General features: G+C 35.7%; 1 protein-coding gene across 4 annotated transcripts in view; it reads left to right on the top strand.

The window, feature by feature from the left end:
- The window catches only part of ORC5 (origin recognition complex subunit 5), a 96,323-nt gene that overhangs the window by 72,277 nt on the left and 882 nt on the right, over positions 1-23,164 (top strand). For all 4 annotated transcript variants that reach the window (XM_028525630.2, XM_036010735.1, XM_036010734.1 and 1 more), the window contains one exon: positions 14,845-14,957. In XM_028525630.2, coding sequence (XP_028381431.1) covers positions 14,845-14,957 — 113 coding nt within the window. The remainder of the gene's footprint in view (positions 1-14,844; positions 14,958-23,164) is intronic.

The raw sequence follows: 23,164 nt of genomic DNA, 5'->3' as shown, positions 1-23,164 counted from the left end.
ATACTTTGTGGCATGTACAGTTAGGTGCTAGAAAATCAGATACATGTTTTTTAGTTTTTAGTTTAGTTAAATGAAGAAATTATCTCTGAACCCTCTTTTATTTTCACTCCATTTAGTTGGTCAACAAGTCCAATCTGTTTTACCTCCTAAATACAATGGTCTCTTAAATTTATTCCTTTCTTCCCAACCCTACTGCCACTTCTTAAATCCATAGCATCATTATTTCTTAGACTCACACTGCATCCTAGCTGGTCTGCCTATCAACAGACTTTCCAGTTCAACTTCCATGCATTCATCAGTAATTTTTTTTTTTAATTTGGTCTCATTTTTTTACTATACTTTTTAAATGAATTACATTATCTGTAAAATCAAGTCTACATTCCATAGCATTTCTTGCATTGTACTTCACAGACTGGCCCCATTTTCTGCCACTCCTTTATTCAGCCTATACACCATTCACAATAAGCTGTTTCTTCCCTAAAACCCACCAGTTTTTCTTTTGTGATGTTTCATGTGTTGTTTCTGTACCACTGTTGAGCTCTCTTTTAGGCTTCATGGTTCATCCCCCAAATGTCATTTCTCAATGAATTTACCTTTTGCCTCCCTCCCTCTTAGTCATTCACTTCTCTATAATCACATAATTGCATTTATACATATTTCTAGCATAGCTCTCATATTGTTACTGCCATTTATTGTATTTTTTTCCCAGTACCTTGACCTCTTTCAGGGCAAAGACCTTGTCTTTTAATTTTTGTGACTCTGGCACAGTACCTTGAACATGAGATTCATTCACTCAATGACTTTCTATTCCATTAAGCCTGTCATTAAGGTCTTTCTGGGTACTAGAGGTTTACAGTCATTTGTATGCTAACAGGTTCAAGAGATGAGAGTTGTCATTTTTAATTTACCTCTGTGTAATATATATTTCACTTTTTGTCTTCTATCTGAGCATATTTGTAGACTAACAGTCTACTTCCTGCCTTTTTGGGGGGTTGACTAGAAATTGAAAAGATGATTTTTCAGAGGTGATGATTTTAAGTTGAATAGCTTTAAAAATATTTGCGTATCTCTTCCATTGCTATACTCCTCACCTCTACCTTATAAGTGTAAAAATGTCATTTGAACTTGCTTGTTATATGCCACATACTCATGAACTATTGCATCGCCTGAAATCAGATCAAATGTAGTGCTTGTTGGGTTGACCCTTAGTGTGTGACATATCACACACTAAGGTTTTTTTAAATTTAAATAATTTAATACGTTTCAGATTGGAAAGTTCCTTCAGGACAGGCAGAATAGACTGTTTCACAAATCAATTGACATGTATACCAACCTATGCAAGTATAAAAATAATGAGCATGTTCAAAATTAATTACAGTTGTAAATTGATTTTCTTTTTTGGCAGAATGAACATAGTTTATTAGCCTGGGAACAGGTTCACACTGTTTTAATATCAAGCACTTACTTCCAGCTGAAGCTTGTTAGTGAATGCCTCTCAGATTAAGAAAAAAAATTCCTCAGTGTGGTACATGAACTCCTATTGTTAAGACTAATCAGCTCATCCCCTACACGGATGAGAACAAAGAACATAATAGTACACAGAATAAAGATTAACTAAGCAAATATTGCACAACACCATTTAAGGTGTAAATTAAAATATATCCTATGTATAAGGAAGTTTTCATTTTTTTCTTTTTCTTTGTGAATGCATCAGTCATACCATAGGAGCTGGTCAGAGGGAAATACTTTGGCTTTGAATTAGATTGATTTTTAAAGCTAAAGTAAAATAAAATCTTTTATAATTAGTGTCAATATGCTGCTAATAATCAACAGTGTGGTGATTGCTGGGGGAAAGAGGGTATAAGGAGACTAAATGGTAATGGAAAAAATACAATTATGATTGTTTTTTAATTTAGGGAGATACCATTCTCTCTGATAGGAAGATGTTTAAGATTTTAGGGAGTGTTTATTTTTAAACCAAGAACTCTAAACCAGAATTTATATTTTGAGGAAAACTGACAATGGAAACATATCACTAAAACTTAGAGGTAAAGTCACTGACTTTCAGTACAGCTTAAAAAAAAAAAACTTCGGTATTTCCTAGCATACATTCTAAAATCCTCACTTTGATAAAGAAAATCTGTTCCCTAGGCTATTCTTATTTACTTGAATTTCATTTATTTGAATTTGAACTTGATACAATAGACAAGAAAGCAGCTGTGGAAAATAGTATATAAACCCTAAAATCTGAATATTATTGGCAAAAGATTATATCTTCATAGGTAACAGCAACCAAGAAAGGCAGTAATAATTTCCCCATAAGTTTTTAAATTTATTTAATTAAAACAATTAAAATTATTCCAGTATTTCAGGAAAGATCTTTTTATTGCCTTTGCTTTTTAAAATGTTAATATTTATACTAACCTAGTTTATTTAATTATTAGTATATTCTGTGTGATTTATAGTCACAAATTTTCTTGTTAATGATCTTTAATCCAGAATGTATAAGAAATTTTGCATTGGGAGAACATTTTCAGTGTTGTCTAATAATTCCACATTTTAAGAAATTGTGCTTTCATTCTCCTCCTTGACTTACTTATCTTTTAAAAGTTAAACCTTAGAAACAGTAATTTTGTGTCTAATATAATATGCAGTCGGATTTATGAAAAGTTAAATCTTTAGGTGAATACATTTCACATTAGTATTTTATTTTGTATGTGTGTACAACTTGTTTTTTTTCTTTTATTTTCTTTTTACTTTTTAAAATTGTTAGTCAAATACAGTGGTCTCCATTATCCCCCCACCACTCCACTGCACCCCAGCCATCCCCACTTCCTGCCCTTAATCCTACCCCTCTTAGGTTTTGTCCATGTGTCCTTTCCTGAAAACTCTTTCCCCTTTCCCCTTTTATCCCCTCCCATCTCCCCTGTGGTTACTGTCAGTTTGTTCTTAATTTCAGTGTCTCTGGTTATATTTTGCTCGCTTGTTTGTTTTGTTGATTAGGTTCCACTTATAGGTGAGATCATATGGTATTTGTCTTTTACCACCTGGCTAATTTCACTTAGCATAATGCTCTCCAGCTCCATCCATGCTGTCACAAAGGGTAGGAGCTCCTTCTTTCTCCCTGCTGCATCGTATTCCATTGTGTAAATGTACCATACTTTTTGATCCACTTCTTTACTGATGGGCACTGAGGTTGCTTCCAGCACTTGGCTGTTGTAAGTTGTGCTGCTATGAACATTGGGATGCATGGGTTCTTTTGGACTTGTGTTTCAGGGTTCTTAGCATATAATCTCAACAGTGGAATTGTCGGGTCAAAAGGCAGTTCCATTTTTAGTGTTCTGAGGAAATTCCATATTGTTTTCCATAGTGGCTGCACCAGTCTGCATTCCCACCAACAATGCACTAGGGTTCCCTTTTCTCCGCATCCTCTCCAACACTTGTTTGTTGCTTTGTTTATGATGGCCATTCTGACCAGTGTGAAGTGGTATCTCATTGTTGTTTTAACTTGTGTATATCTGATGGCTAGTGATGCTGAGCATCTTTTCATTTGTCTCTGGACCCTCTGTATGTCCTCCTTGAACAGTCACATTAGTATTTTACTTTGGTGACATCAAATCCCTCATATCTGATCATTTTGTTCACAGGATTGTCTCTGGGCACGATATTTGCCTATATTGAGATATTTTCTTACCCTTTTTCTTACACTTTCATTCAAGTTTTTTTTTTCTACACTGTCTGTTGCTGCCATTTCTAACTTCCCGCATATTCATAGTAACCCCTTTCAGCGTGGAATGCTTTCAGAGCTGTCATTTTACTCACTTATTCTGTAAAACTTTCCTTAGTCTCTCCCAACAAAGTTACCTCTTGCCTGGGTTCTGCAGCTCCCTATTTGGGGTGGTATGAGGAATATGGGCTTTGAATTCATATGGTATTCAATAACCAGAGCTGCTGGTACCTCAGTGACCCTGAACATTTACTAACCTTTCTGAAGTTGTTTCCCCATCTGGAAAAATTGTTTTTTTACCTAACTCATGGTAGGGTTGTCACAAGGATTGAAGAAATTATAGGTGACACTTGAACAATGCAGGGGTTAGGGACATGGATTCTCACTCCTTCCCACCATCAAAACACATGTAACTTGACTCCCCAAAACTTAGTTACTGCTTGCCATTGACTGGATATCTTACTGATACCATGAACAGTTGATTAGTGCATATTTCGTGTGTTATATGTATTAGTACAATAAAGTAAGCTAGAGAAAAGAAAATTATGAAAAAAATACATTTATGGTACTGTACATACTTTCTGAAAACAATTTGCATATAAAGGTACCTGCTCAGTTTAAACCCATGATCTAGGGTCAACTGTAACGTCCCTAGTACAATGTCTGTCTATAATCTATAGGTAGAGATCTATCAATGTCTATAGTGACTTGCTCTGAGTGCTTGGATGAATTCTAATCCCTATACTCCTAATTACCCATGGTCCTGATATTAACTAGTTCTCATTGCTTTTTTTTACCCCCCCTCTCAAATTTTGTCCATATCCTCTGCTAGATCCTGAGGAAAGGAGTGGATACAAGACTATATATGTGTTTGAAGGGCAATAGAAGAAAACAGCACTGACTGCAGTCTTTAGTCCAATAGTTAGTAGTCTTGGCAGACCACCTTTAATATTCATCAACACCCAAAATGAGGCATTACATTTTTTAATATGTTAAACATTCCTAAGATTCAGTGCTTAATTTAAAATTTGTTGTTATTTTCTAGCATGGTAAATGTGCTATATTTTTTTTCACTGGGGCTTTTGGATTAAATAATTTTGAAGCATCGGCTTAAGTGCCTCAACCTATTTATTTGGGGTGACTGAATAGGGACTGATAATGTCATTTACCCTTTTATGATGTGTTTTTTCATCCGTAAAACGAGTCATTGATTTTCAGCTAGTCCTGATAGGCTAGCTCTGAATTTTATTTGGTAATAATTTTTACATTGGAACATTTCAGTTTTTAATAAATTTGAAGTGAAGTTGATTTTTATAGCCCACAAAAAAATCTTCTGCTATTTTAAAAGAAAAAAGGAAAAGAAACAGTGGAGTTTTGGAAAATGTAGTAACACTCAGGTTTGAATTTATATAATAGTTTTATGATAATCCTATTCTATAAAGATAAGTTGTGCAAGCCACATGTTTGTAGCAGCCTTGTGGGCTCACAACATGAAACCAGCAGTTACAAACCCCTCTTGCAGCTGAACCACAAGTCATAAGTAATCATTTGATTTTTCAATAAGAAAATCTGTAAAAATAAGAAAATCTATAAACTTTTAAAACCCATATTGCCTCACCCAAGTAACATATCAATATGAAATAATGAACATTCTCTAATTTGCCCATGTTGAGCAATATTTTATCAAGTAGTTTCTTTAAAATTCTGCAAATTAGGGTCAAAAAATATTTTATTTCTACAAGTAGAATATTATGACTTCATAGGTACTTAAACATTTTGAGTAAAATTTATTCTGGAAGACATTATAAGGTCTTTCTAAAAGCCCTCTCTGTTTTGTGTATTTTATCAGTTTGTTTATGTTTTTATTGAGGTAATAATTGACATAACATTGTTAGTTTCAAATGTATAAATAATGATTCCATATTTGTATATATTGTGAAATGATCATTACAATAAGTCTAGTTAACATGCATCACTGTATAAGTTAAAAATTTTTTTCTTGTGTATTTTTTAATTAAACAATTTTGGAAGTAATTGTAAATTCACTTGCAGTTGTAAGACATAATATGGGCTCTCTCTTCCCATGTTCCCTTTTCTCAGTTTCCCCCAATGGTAACATCTTACAAAACTAAATATGACAACCAGAAAATTGGCATTGATGCAGTCCACTGATCTTATTCAAAATTTACACTTTTACATATATTTACTTTTGCATATGTGTGTGCATATTTGGTTATGTGAAACTTTACTCCATGTGTAAGATTGTATATCTGCCACCCTGGTCAAGGTCCAGGCCAGGGCTGTCCTGGTCAAGGACCCTCCTCTGACAACCACACCCCCCTTCCTACTGCCTCTGCCCTCAATCCCTGGTGGCTATTAAGCACCACCTCTAAAATTTTTTCATTTCAAGAATTTATATAAACAGAATTATATAGTGAGTAAATTGTGAGGTTTTTTTTTCCTCAGTATAATTAAACCCTTTTATATTCATCTAGATTATTGTATATATTAATAGTTTATTTCTTTTTTATTGCTGAGTAAATATTCCATGATATGAATGTATCACAGTTTGCTTAACCATTCACCCATCAAAGGACATCTGGATATTTTCCAGTTTTTTGGCTATTACAAATAAAGTTACTATGAACATAGTTACTTTAAAGTAAATAAAATTACTATAAACCATAGTACAGGTTTTTGTGTGAACATGCACTTCTTTGGAATAAATGTCCAAGGGTGCAATTGCTGGGCAATATGGTAATTGCATATTTAGTTTTATAAGTGGTGTCAATGTTTTTCCTCTCTCAGTGAAATATGGTACCCTCACTTCCATTTAGATTTCTTTACATCTCTACTTTTTAACAGTAGCAGGTAGTGGTTTACTTTTTAATCAAATGTCATGTAGAAAACTTAGGAGGAGATAGCAAAATCTATTTGATTTATTCATATTTCTACTCTTCTACCAAACTGTCTGTCTTCTTAAGGTTCTTTCTTTTATCATTTCCTTTTTATTTTAAGAACTTTCTTTATGTAGGTCTGCTAATAACAGATTCTTTAGCTTTTTCTCATGTGAGAACTTTTTTTTCTCTACTTTATTCAAGATGGATAGTTTTTTGAGATATAGAATTCACAACTTCCATTTTTTTTGGCAGGGTTCCTGTTAAGTCCAGGGGAAGAATGAACTTACCTGCATAGCATTCTCTTCTAAATTGGGGATTGAAGGATACTGGGCTTGGGTCCCCTTGTGCTGTTGGGTGGGGAGTCACAAGATTCCTTGCCTCTACATTTTTCTTCCCATCTTAGGTCCCTGTGCAGTCTACCTTCCTCTTTTACCTTGCAGAACCCTCCTTTGGTTGTCTCTTAACGTCAGTTCCAGGGTTTATAGTTGTGCTTAGCAGGGAAGAATTTGTGCCATCTTGTCTCAAGAAAAAGTCTTCCTGTATTTTTCTTGTCTCAAGAAAAAGTCTTCCTAAACCTTCAGTTTAGGTTCTTTAGTTTAGTTATTAGTTTGGTTTAGTTTAGTATTTAGGGTTAGTATTTGTGAAATATGTTCCAGGGTAATTCAAAGCTTAATTGCATGAGAAGCCTTTTATAACTAGGTGCTAAAAAACATTTCAGCATATTTAAGTATGTTTTACTGTGATTTTTTTAAAGATTTTATTTATTTTAGAAAAAGGAGAAGGGAAGGAGAAAGAGAGGGAGAGAAGCATCAGTGTGTGGTAGCCTCCTGTGTCCCCCACACTGGGGACCTGGCCTGCAACCCAGGCACATTCCCTGAGTGGGAATAGAACCAGTGACCCTTTGGTTCACAGACCAGTGCTCAACCCACTGAGCCACACCAGCCAGGGCTGTTTTACCATTAGAGAGCTTTTCTCCAACAAAGATTGTCATTCTAAAGCATTGATTTTATTGGCTATAAAATATTCCAAACTTCTTTACTGGGACTAGACCCTTACTCTGTGTCACTCTCTGCATTTGGGGCCCTAACAACAAGAATGGTTACTGCAGCAGATGGGAAAGACTGTGGTCCCACCTCCATATTCTGCATTCGCATGCATACATACAAAATCGAGACACCACTAAGAATCTGGTCCCAAATACCTTCACTAACTAAAGCCTTCTACTATGTGCCTACAGACCATATCAAGCTGTTTAGGTATTAATGCCAGTGTGAAGATATGACACCATCACATTGTCATGAACATTTAAATTTGGGCAAGGAAATAAGTTAATATTTTTTGTGATCTATTTATCTTTGAATGTGTAGTACCTAGAGCAAGTCCTCAAGAGTTTCATGAATATGCAATTGCAAAACAAAATAATTTTAGGAATTGGATAATGGAGAGGAAGGTGAATATTCTTGTACTTACGCATGTATAGAAATAATTTTCCCAAAGTTGTGTATATTTTTTCCAGAACTTTTTATATAGGTATAAATTGATATGTTTGAGTTCCAGAATGTTGGCCACATAAGTTAATCTTTGTACTTTTTTTTCCATTTTACTCTAGCAATATTTTAATAAACTGGCAAAGTCCTTTTATATTGTTGATACATTTGTACAGTGCTTCATGTAATGTTCTCCTCAACTCTGTATTTGCATGTTGTTTTTGTTCATATGAGAAGACCAGGGAATAACAAATCTCTGAAACTGATGTTTTTTAATGTGAAAAATCACATTCTAATTTAATTGCTTCATTTTGGTTTAAATTTTTTGTGTATTAGCTTTTCCTAAATCAGACCCTTCCCCCACAAAACTTGAGCCAATTATCTTAGTATTTTGGAAATGCCTTTTGACCTCTACATCTTGAAGTAATATTCTTTGCACAATTTACATGATTAATTTATCCATGGAATTCTGGTAGAATTGAGTGACTTCAAGGGATTGTCTAGTTCAACTTACTATCATTGGAAATGTAACTAATATGGTGAAAGTAATAAAACTATATGATATCTGAAAATATTCTTGAAATTTTAACTTAATTAAGGGCAGATTTTGTGTTTTTGAAAAAACATGGAAGAGTAATTCAGCACATTATTTGAGTTAAATAATTGATTAAATAAATATATGAGGATATTTGAATACAGGAAAGTAGAAATCATAATAATATATGGAAATGCCACTGGCAGAATAAAAGGTAATCAATGGTTTCTTTTATATTAATAGAGAAAGAACTACTAAAGAAATCTGCCTTTAGTAGTAAAGGGAGATTAATGTGTGAGTTTCAAATGACTATTAACCTGCTTTAGCACATGAATCCCTTATAGAAGAATAAGAAGGATTGAAGTTAATGAATATATTTTGCCATAGGAAAGATTGTATTAATGATTTTCTCTGTCTTCCATTTGTTAAAATTTGAGGCCTGTTTTCATCATGGATCCTACCTGTTTCTAAACTGGGAATGATACAAGTTTGTCTTGACTTTTCAGCAGTACTTACTGTCCCCCAAAGACTCCCTTACTCCTTGACTTCCCATCCTTTTCTGTCTCATTCCTTCATAGTAAAGATCTCAGACAACTCATATTGTAAGACATATGAGCTCAAAGCTTGCATTTTATCATTGTTAAGTGAACCTTTCTTTAAATCTCTTTTATAATCAATTTTGTCTGTTAATATACCTTCATTTTTCTTTTTGTTAGTAGTTGACGGATCTGTCCTTTGATTTTTAATCTTCCCATAGTCTGTTCTAGATGTATCTCTCTAAGCATTATATAGTTGGATTTATTTTTTCAGTCAGTTGATCTTTGTCTTTTACTTACAGCATTTAGTTAGTTTACGTACAATTACTGTTGCAATTTTGTTTATATCTGTTACCTTGTTTTATATTTCATATTTAGAAAATTTCAGTTTATTGCCCTGGCTGGCATAGCTCAGTGGATTGAGCGTGACCTGTGAACCAAAGTGTTGCAGGTTCGATTCCCAGTCAGGGCACATGCCTGTGTTGCAGGCCATGGCCCCCAGCAACCGCACATTGATGTTCCTCGCTCTCTCTTTCTCTCTCCGTTCCCTCTCTAAAAATAAATAAATAAAATCTTTTTTTTTAATTTATTTATTTTTTATTTTTATTTCAATCATTGTTCAAGTACAGTTTTCTCCCCCCTACTCCCATTCCAGCCCATCCACCCAACCCTCCCCCCTTCCCCCCATTACCTCCCACCCCTAGTTTTTGTCCATGTGTCCTCCAAATTTGTTCCTGTAATCCCTACCCATTCCCCCCTGAAATTCCCTCTTCTCTCCCCTCTGGCCACTGTCAGACTATCCCCTATTTCAGTGTCTTTGGTTATATTTTGCTAGTTTTTTGTTTTGTTTTGTTTTGTTTTGTTGTTTAGATTCCTGTTAAAGGTGATATCATGTGGTATTTGTCTTTCACTGCCTGGCTTGTTTCACTTAGCATAATGCTTTCCAGCTCCATCCATGCTGTTGCAAAGGGTATGAGCTCCTTCTTTCTTTCTGCTGCATAGAATTCCATTGTGTAAATGTACCATAGTTTTTTGATCCATTCATTTACTGATGGGCACCTAGGTTGCTTCCAGCACCTAGCTATTGTAAATTGTGCTGCTATGAACATCGGGGTGCAAAGGTTCTTTTGTATTGGTGTTTTAGTGTTCTTAGGATAGAGTCCCAGCAATGGAATTGCTGGGTCAAAAGGCAAATCCATTTTTAGTTTTCTGAGGAAGTTCCAAACTGCTTTCCATAATAGTTGTACCAGTCTACAGTCCCACCAACAGTGCACTAGGGACCCCCTTTCTCCACATCCTCTCCAACACTTGTTGTTTGTTGCTTTGTTTATGATGGCCATTCTGACTGGTGTGAAGTGGTATCTCATTGTGGTTTTAATCTTTAAAAAATTTTAGTTTACTGATTATGGCTATTATAATTGTCCTAATTTTTTGCCAAGTGCCCCCCACTACCCAGCATTCCCTACTCCCTCAGGCAGTCCCCACACACCTATTCATGACCATGGGTCATGCATATAATTTCTTTGGCTACTCCATTTTCTACACTGTACTTTATATCCCCATGGCTATTTTATAACTACCCATTTGTACTTATTAATCCTCTCTCGTCTTCACCCATTCCCCCATACACCCTTACCATTTGTCAGGCATCAAATGCTGTCTGTATCCATAATTCTGTCTCTGTTGTTGTTCTTTGCTTAGTTTGTTTTTTTAGATTTAATTGTTACATATATATTTATTGCCACTTTATTGTTCATAGTTTTGATCTTTTTCTTAAATAAGTCCCTTTAACATTTCATATAATAATGCGTTGTGGTGATGAACTCCCTTAGTTTTTTCTTGTCTGGGAAACTATCTACCCTTCAATTCTAAATGATATCTTCACTGGATGGAGCAGTCATGGCTGTAGATTTTTGCTTTTCATGACTTTGAATGTTTCTTGCCAATCCCTTCTAGCCTGCAAAGTTTCTTTTAATAAATCAGCTGACAGTCTTTTTTTTAAGTATATTTTATTGACTATGCTATTGCAGTTATCTTAATTTTTCTCCCTTTGCCCCCCTCCACTCTGTACCCCCATTCCCTCCAGCATTCCCACCACCTTAGTTCATGTCCATAGGTCATACATATAAGTTCTTTGGGTTCTCCATTTCCTATACTATTCTTAATATCCCTCTGTCTATTTTGTAGCTACTAATTATGCTTGTTATTCCCTGTACCTTTTCCCGCATTTTCCTCCTGCCCCCTCTCCACTGATAACCCTCCATGTGATCTCCATTTATGTGATTCTGTTCCTGGTCTAATTATTTGCTTAGTTCCTTTTTTTTTTTTAGGTTCAGTTGTTGATATGTGAATTTGTTGTTATTTAACTCTTCATATTTATGAACTTTTTTATAGATAAGTCCCTTTAACATTTCATATAGTAAGGGCTTTGTGATGATGAACTCCTTTAACTTTACCCAGTCTGCCAGCTGCTGCCTCACCTACCCAGTCTACCACCCACTGCCTCGCCCTACTACCTCTCTGCCCCAGCTGCCCATCTCTGCCCCTCTTACTAGTCTAGATGAATGGTTCTTCTTTAACTCCTTGGTTTTCAGACAGTTTGATTTTCTGGCAGGTCTGGGTTTTTTTGTTTTTTTTTTTTTGTTTTTTGTTTTTTGCTTTTAAATTGGTTGTTATCCTTCTTTTGGTTGTGTGAGGAAGTGGAGCATATCTACCCACACCCCCATCTTGTCAGGAAGCTCCTCAGCTGACAGTCTTAGGGGAATTCTCCTATAGATAAATATCTGCTTTTCTCTTGCTGCTTTTAAGACTCTCTCTTTACCTTTAATCTTTGGCATTTTAATTATGATGTGTCTTGAAGTGAGCCTCTTTGTATCCATCTTGTTTGGTACTTTGTACTTCCTGGATTTGTGTTTCTCTTCCTTCACCACTTTAGGGAAGTTTTCTTTCTTATTTTTTTCAAATAGATTTCCAATTCTTGTTCTTTTTCTTCTCTCTGGAACCACTGTGAAGCGAATGTTGGATTGCTTAAAGTTGTCCCACAGGCTGCTTACACTATCCTTGTTTCTTTGAGTTCTCTTTTCTTCTTGTTCTGCTTGGTTGCTTTTTGCTTATGTTCCAAATCATTGACTTGATTCTCAGCTTCATCCACTCTACTGTTGTTTCCCTATAAATTGTTCTTTATTTCAATTAGTGTATCCTTCATTTCTGACTGGATCTTTTTTATGCTGTTGAGGTCCTCACTAAGTTTCTTGAGCATCCTTATAATCAGTGTTTTGAACTCTTCATCTGATAGATTGCTTATCTCCATTTCATTTAGCTCTTTTCCTAGAGTCTCAATCTGTTCTTTCCTTTGGGCCATGTTTCTTTGTCTCCTCATTTTGGCAGCCTCCCTGTGTTTGTTTCTATATATTAGGTAGAGCTGCCATGACTGCCTGTTTTGGTAGTGTGGCCTAACGTAGTAGGTGTCCTGTAGGGTCCAGTGGCACAGACTCCCCTATTACCCAAGCTGGGTACTCAAGGTGTGCCCTTTGTGAGAGCCGAGTACATCCTCCTCTTGTAGTTGAGCCTTGATTGCTATTGGCAGGTCAATGGGAGGGATTTACCCAGGCCAGTCAGCTGCAAGGACATGCCGTGACCAGTGACCACCAAACTCTGCCCTCTGTGAAATATTAGCCGTGCAGCAATAAGGTGGTGGTGCTCCGATGTGGTGTGTAGCTGTCCACTGGATCCACAGGCTCTGGAGTTTCCCAGGTTGTGCAGGCCAAAGTCAACCTCTATCTGTTTTTCGCCCCAGGCCACCCTGCCTGAGGTACACAGCAATCTGAGATGGCTGCTTGTGCTGGGCCTGAGACCACTTAACTAGAGGTAGGGGGTTTGGGAGCTCACTGAGTCCAGTTCTTACTTGTTTGAGAGGATTTAGGAAGTTGTGAATCATGAGCCAAGACCAGCCATTCATATGGGAAAGCCACTGTTAACAGCTTGGGTAGGCCCATAAGTTGGGTGAGCTGGTACCCCTGGGGATCTCCTGGGTGGAGCTAACAGTGTTAGTGTGGTTAATGGCGAGTGTCTCAGATAGGGCACCCACCTGCTGACTCGGTGGTTCTTTGTGGGGAGGGTTCAGAAAAGGGAAAATCACCTCTACTCACCTTTCTGTCTCTGGAGGAAGCTGTCCTTCAGCTCTCACCTGGATGCCAGATACTTCATTTCCTCTGTGTATGCCAGTGGTGCCTTTCAAGCTGCTACCCCTGTGCCAGAGCTCTGAGGGAGTGACTAAGCCCTTGTATGGGTTCTTTAAGAGGAACTGCCTAGGACTCCAGAAATCCCTCCACAGACTCAATCCCTGCTGGTTTTTGCAGTCAGAAATTATGGGGACTTATATTCCTGGCACTGGAACCCTGGGCTTGGGGGGCCTGGTGTGGGGCTGGGACATACTACTTCCAAGATATCCCTCCCAAATTTTGTCCACCACATGTGGATGTGGTTCCAGCCCATTCCACATCTCCACCCCCCCTTACCAGTCTGATGGATGTGGTTTCTTTAATTCAGTAGTTGTCAGACTTCCACTCAGCTCAATTTCTGATAATTCCGAGTGATGGTTGTTCCACAGTTTTATTGCAATTTTGATGTGGTTATACAAGAAGGCAAGCCTTATTTACTGACCTATGCCACCATCTTGATTGGAAGTCTTATATTTCATATTTGTCCAACTTGTTTTTGTTTCTTTTTTGGGGGGATTATTTTTATAATTCAGTTTTTCCCCCTCTACTAATTTAGAAGCACACACTCTTGTTTTACTCCCTTAGTTGTTACTTTAAAAATTATAATGTACGTACATATTCATACTTAAATTAGTAAAGTTGAAATTTAATGAGTACTTTTAATTTTCTCTTCGATGCCATAGGACCTTAGAACATTTAAAATTTATTTTCTCCAGTTGTAATTTATATATTACTAATATTGCGTATTTATTTTATCTTTAAACTTATAACACGTTATTGTTATAATTTATACAGGCAAATTCATTCAGCTATACCATCATATTTACCAGTTTCTTCATTCTTCATTCCATACATTTCAGACCTACTAACTAGGGCCACGTTCACCTGGAGTGCGATAGCAAACCTTTGGTTGTTTTTAGTTTGGATTAGTCTTCTGGTGTTTCCTGACTACCTAATTAGTGAACAGTTTTGAAAGCAAGAGTAAACCCATGTCTGAAGAATGTATTGTTTTTTGTTTGTGTAACCAGCTGCCACCCAACTTTGAAAAAGCCCCACATTTACATTTTAACTGCTTGATTCTCAAGGGAGCGTAGATTTAATATTCTGAGGTATTTAGATAGAAACTCCATAAAATCCTTATGTAAAGAGAAGGAATGTGCTTTATTTGTAGTTTTTAAAGGGTAGCAGTCATGTATGAGTCATTAATGAAACAAAGCTGTTTCTTGTGAATCCTCAAAGACTGTTAGTTTGATTAACTAAGACTTGAAGCATATCTACGAAGTTGTGTATACATTTTTCAAAGTAGTGACATTCTTTGCAGATATTCTTGTGAATTTAGTTATATGTCTTTATCAAAGGAACTATAAAATGTTTTAGAAAAAGGACCTCGTGTAATCTCATTGCAACATTTTCTCATAAAAATGCTTTCTTATGTTTAGATTACCTCTCTAGTGACCCTGCAGCTGTTGACCCTGGTTGGCCATGATGACCAGCTTGATGGACCAAAGTACAAATGCACAGTGTCTCTGGACTTCATCAGAGCTATTGCTAGGTAAGCGTAGAATGGTGATGACCACAAAATGTCTTGAATTGTGTAAATTATATACTAAATATAAAAATTAATGGTCTTCCAAATGCAATTAGTCATTTAAGCAAGAAAAGATCATTGAAGTGCCAAGAATGAGTAAGTTTCACTGTAGAATGAATCTTCTCATCAAATTTACAAATGACATAAAATTGGGAGAATTAGCTAATATGTTAGATGGCAAAAATCTAGATTCTAAAGGACCTTAACAGAATGGAATAATGGTCCCATAGTAGCAAGGTAGGATTTAACAGACAATTTACTACAAAAAACTCATATATACTCAAATAAGGTTGGGGAGGTTTGGCTGAAGTTCTGAGTATTTAAGCTGACTATAAGGTTTTAAAAATTCTGGTGTCTCATGTAAGGGATGTAATAGGTCTGTCTACTATGTGTTGCCCTAGGCAGGTCAAATCTGGTGTGCTGTGATGTACTTGGAGTTTTAAGAGGGGCATTGACAAACAGGTACATGCTGAGGAGGAATGAGGACATTCTAAAATGAGGGACAATGTCACATCCCTGACTGAGGGGTGGGGTGTGAGAAAAAAGCCTTAGGAAGGACATGGTAACTGTCTCAAGTATTTCAGGGTTGTCATGTGCAAAATGGATGAAATTAATTCTGAGTAATTTTAGAGTGTTAGAAGTTCTAGGAAAAAACTGTGGCAACATGAGAACTGTCTAAAAATGTAATGAGTTTCCTCACAAAGAAGTATATTTACTGTTATGGAAAATGTTCTAGCCATTTATATGAATAAATAACTTCATCTCATGGTTGTAGCTGGATAACGACCTGTTAGGATTTGTGGTAGAAGAGGTGATATGTGTGTAGACTGGTGTGTGGAATAAGATAATCCATAAGACAGTGCTTCCCAGCCTTTTTGAATATGAAGATTTTATTTTAATACCCTTTTAAAATTAATCATGAAAATATTTACATTTATTTAAAAATTAAAAATTAATAACATATAGGCATGACACATTATTTATTCAGACTGAAAACAGAGTTTGACATTATGGATTTGCAGACTTTTAATTTGAAGTTCTGAAGTGTACAGGTTGGCAGCTGTACCCTGAAAGCCTCTTGTGAATCAAAAATGATAATGTGCTGCAGGTATTTGAAATATTTTGATGGCATGTAAACTCTAAAAACATAAAATGAAGATTTTGAAATGTGTTGTTATAAAACTGAGCAAATTTTTGCACAGAAGAAATTGAGCAAAACGTTGTTTTGAATGTATTCAATGTAACATAAGGCAATAACTTTCTTTTTCCAAACAACGTTAATAACTCTATACCTAAGAGACTATCAAATGTATAACTTTTGAATGAAATATCTTCATTTCAGGGATTTTGTCATTGCTCTGAATATGTTGGGCCATGCCCCAACATAATCATGAATAGGACAGAGGTTTTGTCAATGCCCAATATGGTGAATATACAGTGAACCAACTGAACTGGGCATTACTTAATCCACAGCATCAATGATATTAGACACATCCAGAGGAGTGCACTTCTTTATTTTGAATACACTTCAAAAGGGAGCAGGAATTGTAGACTTGGAATTTTGCCATAGAACTTGGCAACTCTGTAACCTGCTTTTGTTACCATTGTTTTTTGACTCTTCTCAGTTTCCATGGACAGTGTCCAAAGGCTAAACCTCTGTTGTTCTACATTGCCCCCTTCCACTTCTTTTTTGCTGATTTAACTTTCCATTCTTTCTTTTTTTTCCCATATTCTTCTGTCTTTTCCTAATATTCTGCCTTAATGAAAACCTGATTCTTATCTGGGGATATTAGCTCTCCCTGGAGTTCTCTGTAGTGGTAGCTACTTATTTCTCAAACCCCATTTGGGGTTGCAGCACTTTGAGTGCAATCTTGTTTTCTCATTGCCACTCACAGATTGTTACCCCAAATTTTTGTAAAAATTAATGTTTTTTTGAGACTCATGCAATTGGCTCTATTTCCCTATTCTCCTGTGATTATCTTCCATCGACCTCACAACCATTCTCCTTCATGTATTGAAGACTGGAGCATGTGGTTCACAGACTTCAACCTAGATTCTTGACTCTTCAAACTACAAATCCTAACATCTATACTCACTCTGTTCAGCATTCTCTCTGTTTCACAGAACAAATTAAAAGCAGCAGTTGAGTATTTCTTCGATTGCCTGAATTGGTATCCATCTCTTCTTTCCTGTTTCACTAGGGACAGTGCCTCTTTCTATCTAGAGTGGATTCTTCCACCTCTGCTTTGAGTTCCATTTTCTCCATTTCCCTAGAACAATTTTTATTCCTCAGGCTATTTGTTCACTCGGTGGCACCTAAGGCTGTTGACCACTCTCTCTTTCTTAAAACTCTCTTCTGTTAAAGCACATGGTTCCAATCTCTTGTTTTCCTCTTTATTCTTTGGCTGCTTTTTCTAAGGCACATTTGCTAGCTTATCTTCTCTACCTAACCTTTAAAGTGTAGCTGGTCCTTGAGGCTTGGCTGTTTTTTCCTAGTCAGTTTTAGCTATACCCATGACTTCCACAACTCCTATATTATTAATAACCCCCTCATTATAAAGTCAAGATTTTTCTTCTGTATTCTTTGTCTTTATTGGATGTTTCTCAGCTACATCAATATATTTTCAAAACCGAACTCAGGAATTCTAACTTCTACTTCCGCTTGCCAACAAAAATGGAATGATCTAACTTTCCTCCAGTGTTTATTAAGCAGTTAGCACTGTATTCTGCACAGACCTAAAACTCGGGATTCTTGACATTGAGAGAGCTCACGCTCCTACCATGTAAGCATTAGTCCTGTTGAGCCTACAGTTCCCACCTATAGATCACAAAATCATTCACTTTTGTCATTTTACTGTTACCCTGCTAGACCAAGCCACCATCATATCTTCTCTAGTAGCCTCCTCATTGGTCTTTTATCTGCTTTTATTATTCCTTGTAATTTGTTATCCACATTATAGCCAAAATGATCATGTAAAAATTTAATGTCACCCTCTTACTTAATTCTCAAATAGTTTTTCCTAATTTTAAGTTGGGATAACAACAGAATCTTTGAAATAGCTGACAAGGCTCCAGGAACCTGGCCCCTGCCTTTGTGCCCTGCCATATCTGGCACACCCTTCTCTCCTAGGTCTTTGTACTTCAGCCTGTCCAGCTTTTTCAGTTCTTGATATTTACTGTTGTGATTTCCATCTTTGCATATATGTAGCACTTTCAACTCCTTCTCTCCTTTATCTAGCTTACTGCTTAACAAGCCTCAAATATACCCTGACACCTGACAACCATCATATTATCCTCCCTACACACACGCACATACAATCATCCAGGTCCCATTGATGTGTTCTGATACTTATCATAGTTTTGATTAATTAATTTAACAATTAGAATTCATCTTTCTGTCTTCATAAGTCCATAAAAGTCAAAACAGAGACTGTATTTGTGTCAGTCTCCACTTTACTTCAAACCTAGCATAGTGCTTTAAACTTACTATAAACATATGAACTTAGCCAAATATATAAATATCACATATTTTCCTATAGTGAGAAAGAGTAAAACCTTAGATGAAAGGACTTGTCTTTTGGGGCAGCAAGAAGGAGGAAGCTAAAGAGACAAAGTTTTCTTCCAAATCAAGGTCTTGTGGGGACAGGAGATTCCAAGGATGGTTATCCCAAGGATAGTTACCAAAGGAGAGGTAGGTAGGCCTAGTTTCAGATGCCTGTGGCAGAGAACCAACAATTAAATGACAGAACACAACCTAAATGTCCAAAATAAGGGAATGGGTTAGTAATTTATTGTAAATTCTTATTTAAAAACCACTGTCTAGTTATTAAAAATCATACTATTGAAGGATAAACACGTGAGGTTAAATGGATAATTATGAGCTTAAACAGATAAAGGAGTTATTTATAAAGTTGTATATACAAGAAAAACCTAAGAGAAGGGATTAATGGTCAAAACTGTCAATTGCTACAAAGAAATAAAGCAGAGTCCACCCAATTTAATGATAAAGCAGTCACTGTATCTCTATCAGGAATACTTTCGGGAATACAGTGGAGTGGAAGGCAGATAATAGTGTGTTTAAATAGTATTTCTAAGAAAGCTGAAGCTGCAGATAGAATGGCTTCATTCATTTAACATTTAATGTGTTGCCCATTATAATCACTATGCTAGGCTTTGGTGACATCATAACAAGTATAATAGATGTATATACCATGTCTATGACCCTGTATTTTAGATTGTTTTACCATAAAGAGAGAGGATTATTACCTATGAAAGGTGTTACGAGAGGGTCATTATTTTTAAAGATTTGAGCATATTTAAATGCTGACAAAGCTGCTAGAGAAGGGAGTTAATGATACAAAAGAGAGATTAACTTAAAGCATGAAGACCTTAAAATGGTATATAGCATGGGATTTAGAAAGAAATAGCCTTGGATGAGGAGGGGAATCCTTTTGTATTAAAACAAGAGGAAAAGGTGCAGATAGTAGCAGGAAGTTGGAGGAATTCTGATCTGATGACTACTGGTTTACCTGTAAAGGAGGGGGCAAAATTGAGACTAAGGACAGAAGTGGTAGCAGTTGGAGGGGGGAATACAGAGATTTGAAATAGCTGTTATGGGGAATGGAAGAAAGTACTGACAACAGAAAGCAACTTGCTGGGAGTGTTGATGGTCCAGTTGAAGTTCCTGACCTTGAATTTACAGTGACATGAATCTGTGAAATTTGTGATCTTCTCCAACAGCATTCTGGAGATATGCTAGGTTCTGGGACAGGAAAAGGATATAATTGAAATCATATAAGATTGGAGTTTTGCCAGGTGAATTCAGTGAATGCTAGCAAATGAAAGCTTAAAGGAACAAACTGAAGTTTAAGCTAGGAAGGGAAGGAAAAACATAAAGCCAGTAGATGGCTAATAGTTCAGTGCCTGGCACATAGATAGTAAGAATTTGATCAGGAGAAAATGAAGGGGTTTATGAACTGGTTATTTCAAGTTGTTCCAGGTACCTTAAAGGAAGAGATGGGGGTGAGAGGGTAAAATGTACACATTTATGGTTTTAGAGGTAGGACATTTCTGAGTTTGATCATGGATCATGAGAGAGTTGGAAAGGCCATTGAAGGTAAAAAAGATGTGTGCAGAGAAGTCCCTAAGGCTCATGTAAATCTTGGGATGGTAAGGTAGTCTAAACTGGGTGCTACATTATTCAGTGATAAAGGGAACTGGGATGGTGAATGGAATGGTCCGAGTCTCAGAGGAGAGCTTTTTTGTGTGAGGACACTAACCCCACCTGACAGGACCATCTGGGTACAGGAGCAGATATAACTGCCTTGGTCAGAGCTAAAGAGGAGGGTTGGTCCTTATGAGGAGCCATTGTTCAGTTAGCCCAGAAGAGAAAAACAAGTTCGTGGAAGAGATAGAGGTCATAGGGAACAGTGGAAAGATTTGTTCAGAGAAGCAGTAGGAGACTTGTTGTAGAAAGGGAGCACAGAATACACAGGTAGAGTATGAGAAAAGACAGATGACTGAGAAGCTTACTAAATATTGTCCTTGGGCTGTTTTTGTGTGAAAGGTAGTTCTGAGTTTCCAATTTGTTTTTCCTCCATAGTCAGCAGGAAGACACAACAAGATAACTTAGGGTTACAGCTTGAAGTTGTACAGTTGCAAGTTGTCAGAACAAACAAAATTCAAAGTCAAATCATCCACTAAAGTAAAAGGAAATAAACATATCCCATAGGAAAGAAGTATTTTGGTGTCATAAAAGAATCAACAAAGTGAAATAAAAGAATAAAGACTAATTATCTCCTTAGCTATATATGTAATTAACTTGTATTAAAATATTCTGAATTCTGATTTAAAAATTACTAGACAAATTGCCACCAGCACTGTTTGTGCTGATCCTATTTTTTTCTAGATGCTTACTTTAGAAAATAACTCATTTGGGTTCTGTGAGAGAATATCTCCTTGTAGTTTATGAAAACTATCCAAAATCTCAAAAATGTATTCGTATGGATCTAGTATGCATCCGAAGCTATGAAAAACTAGAGAAAGTACTTGCAAAGTACATGAGTCCCTTTGTTAAGTTAAGACTTTCTTTAAAGTGAATTGTTTGTTTCCAGGTCCTTAAAGCAAAAAAGTTCTCTTTGGACTATATTACATAATTTTTGATGTTGTCCTTGTGGTTATTCTGCCATGTCTTAGAATAATATATATGGGGGCTCCGTTGGCAGGTCACCTGTTTTTGTTGGGGGATGGAGGGATGATAGAAAAAAGTAGTCATACTTGTTGAGGAGCAAATATGTTTTAAAGGAATGATCTTACATATTCAGTTCCTGAATAATTTAATTTTTAATTAAAAAGTCCAAAAATTTTAACTGTATGGTTCAGGATTCTTGAGTATTTCCCAGTGGCAAAGCAGAAAAATAGAATGTAATGAAGCTTTTAAAAACGAATACACTTAAATTGCTTAGTGTTTTTAAGTCAGTTCGTTCATTCCATTAAAGGAAATTTTATTGCACAAACTATGCTGTAGTTACACAAATAGATTATGGAATAAAGTAAAGGAGTTCTGCCACTAACATCATAGTATTTTCATTTGTTTATGTTCTCTTCTAGTTTTAGTTCATTATACAAACGTTTCTTCTTAGTTGTCACAACATAGGTGCAATTCTCTGTTCTAATGTCCCCTCTTAATATTGTAGGTATCTCTCATTTGATCATTTTGTATGGCTATGTAATATTCTATCAAAGAATGTCTTCTAATACCATAGTATTGGAATTTTAATTATTTTAATCTTAGCTTGTTCTAAACTATTTTTTCACCTAATGCCAAGAAATAACATTAAAAGTTAACAGTAAGTTCACTTTACCTTGTCACGTTAGGTTTATAACCTTAAAATCCAAAGTCATTATAGGGAAATGTGCCTGGAGAGATGTACAAATTTCACTTCCTTTTTTGTTTGTGGTTAAAAATAGCCTACTATGTGTGTTTTCTTCTAAGATCTTCTAAAAAGATTTTTTTCCAACCAATACCATGATTTTTTTTAAAGTGATTTGTTAGCGGTACCTTGTTGATGGTACATTTGGCAGGGGTGTGGGAGTGTCCCAGAGTTCAATGAAAGAAAAATACATAAAAATAAAATAGCTTTTATGATATATAACTATACTTTTTATGTTTTTATGCCTGAAATAAGATTTTTTTTATTTTAGTGCCTATTTTTAGTTGTTTTATTACTTCTGGTGATAATAGGTTTGTTTTGGCAGTGCTGTATGCATCTGGAAAGGTTGAGTATTCTTCAGAGAGTCACAACCGTAATGAAACAATTAAGGTATTTTTCAATCCGCTGTTAGGTACCACAATAGCCATAGCATCGAATTTCAGCTATTTTTAAATGTGTTTTCATAAGAGACATCTATAATTCCACATTCCAAATTTTTAAAATATTTCAGATGTCAGTCATTTGCTTAGAAATGTTTTTAGAAAGTATATTACAAAATGCTAGACAAAAACATTAATTGATGATGGTTTAATAAATAAGAGCATGCAATTAGTGAATCTTTAAAAGGCTGTTCTCACATGGATGATTATTTTTGCAGAATTGAATACTTTAAGGCTTTAATTTTATACTTATTGCTAGATCATTATATCTAATTATTTTGACCATTTATTCAAATAATAAACCTCCAAGTCTGAATATTTATAGTGAAAAATGAGTTTGGAGAAAAGAAAATAATTATATGTCTTTTTCTCCCTGCTATTTTATTCTGCCTGCTATCAGAGTACAAAAATATACATTCACATCAGTCTGTTGTATCGTATTCTTGGATCACACAGATTTAGTTACAATACATACACAGGTCAGCCAGTATTAAAAGACTGAAAAGAATGAAAACTTCAAATGAGGACAGATGAGCTATGCATTCTGTAATGATAAAACAGGTGTTTTGGAAGATAAACAGTGTTCAAAAGCAAAGATTTAAATACTTTTGCATCTCTAATTACTTTATTCTGGTTACTAGACAAAAAGCAAATAGCTTTCAGATGAAATCTAAACTTTCTGTAGTGTAATTGAAAGACACAATGTTGAATAGTTCTAACTCTGTTCTTTTTTGGAAAAACAAAGTTTATGAGTGGGAAAATAAACTTTTTAAAGAAACTCTTTTCTTAGTTATATTTT

The sequence above is a fragment of the Phyllostomus discolor genome, chromosome 10 (assembly GCF_004126475.2).
Source record: "Phyllostomus discolor isolate MPI-MPIP mPhyDis1 chromosome 10, mPhyDis1.pri.v3, whole genome shotgun sequence".
Classification (NCBI taxonomy): domain Eukaryota; kingdom Metazoa; phylum Chordata; class Mammalia; order Chiroptera; family Phyllostomidae; genus Phyllostomus; species Phyllostomus discolor.
This window is presented reverse-complemented; position numbering and strand designations above follow the sequence as displayed.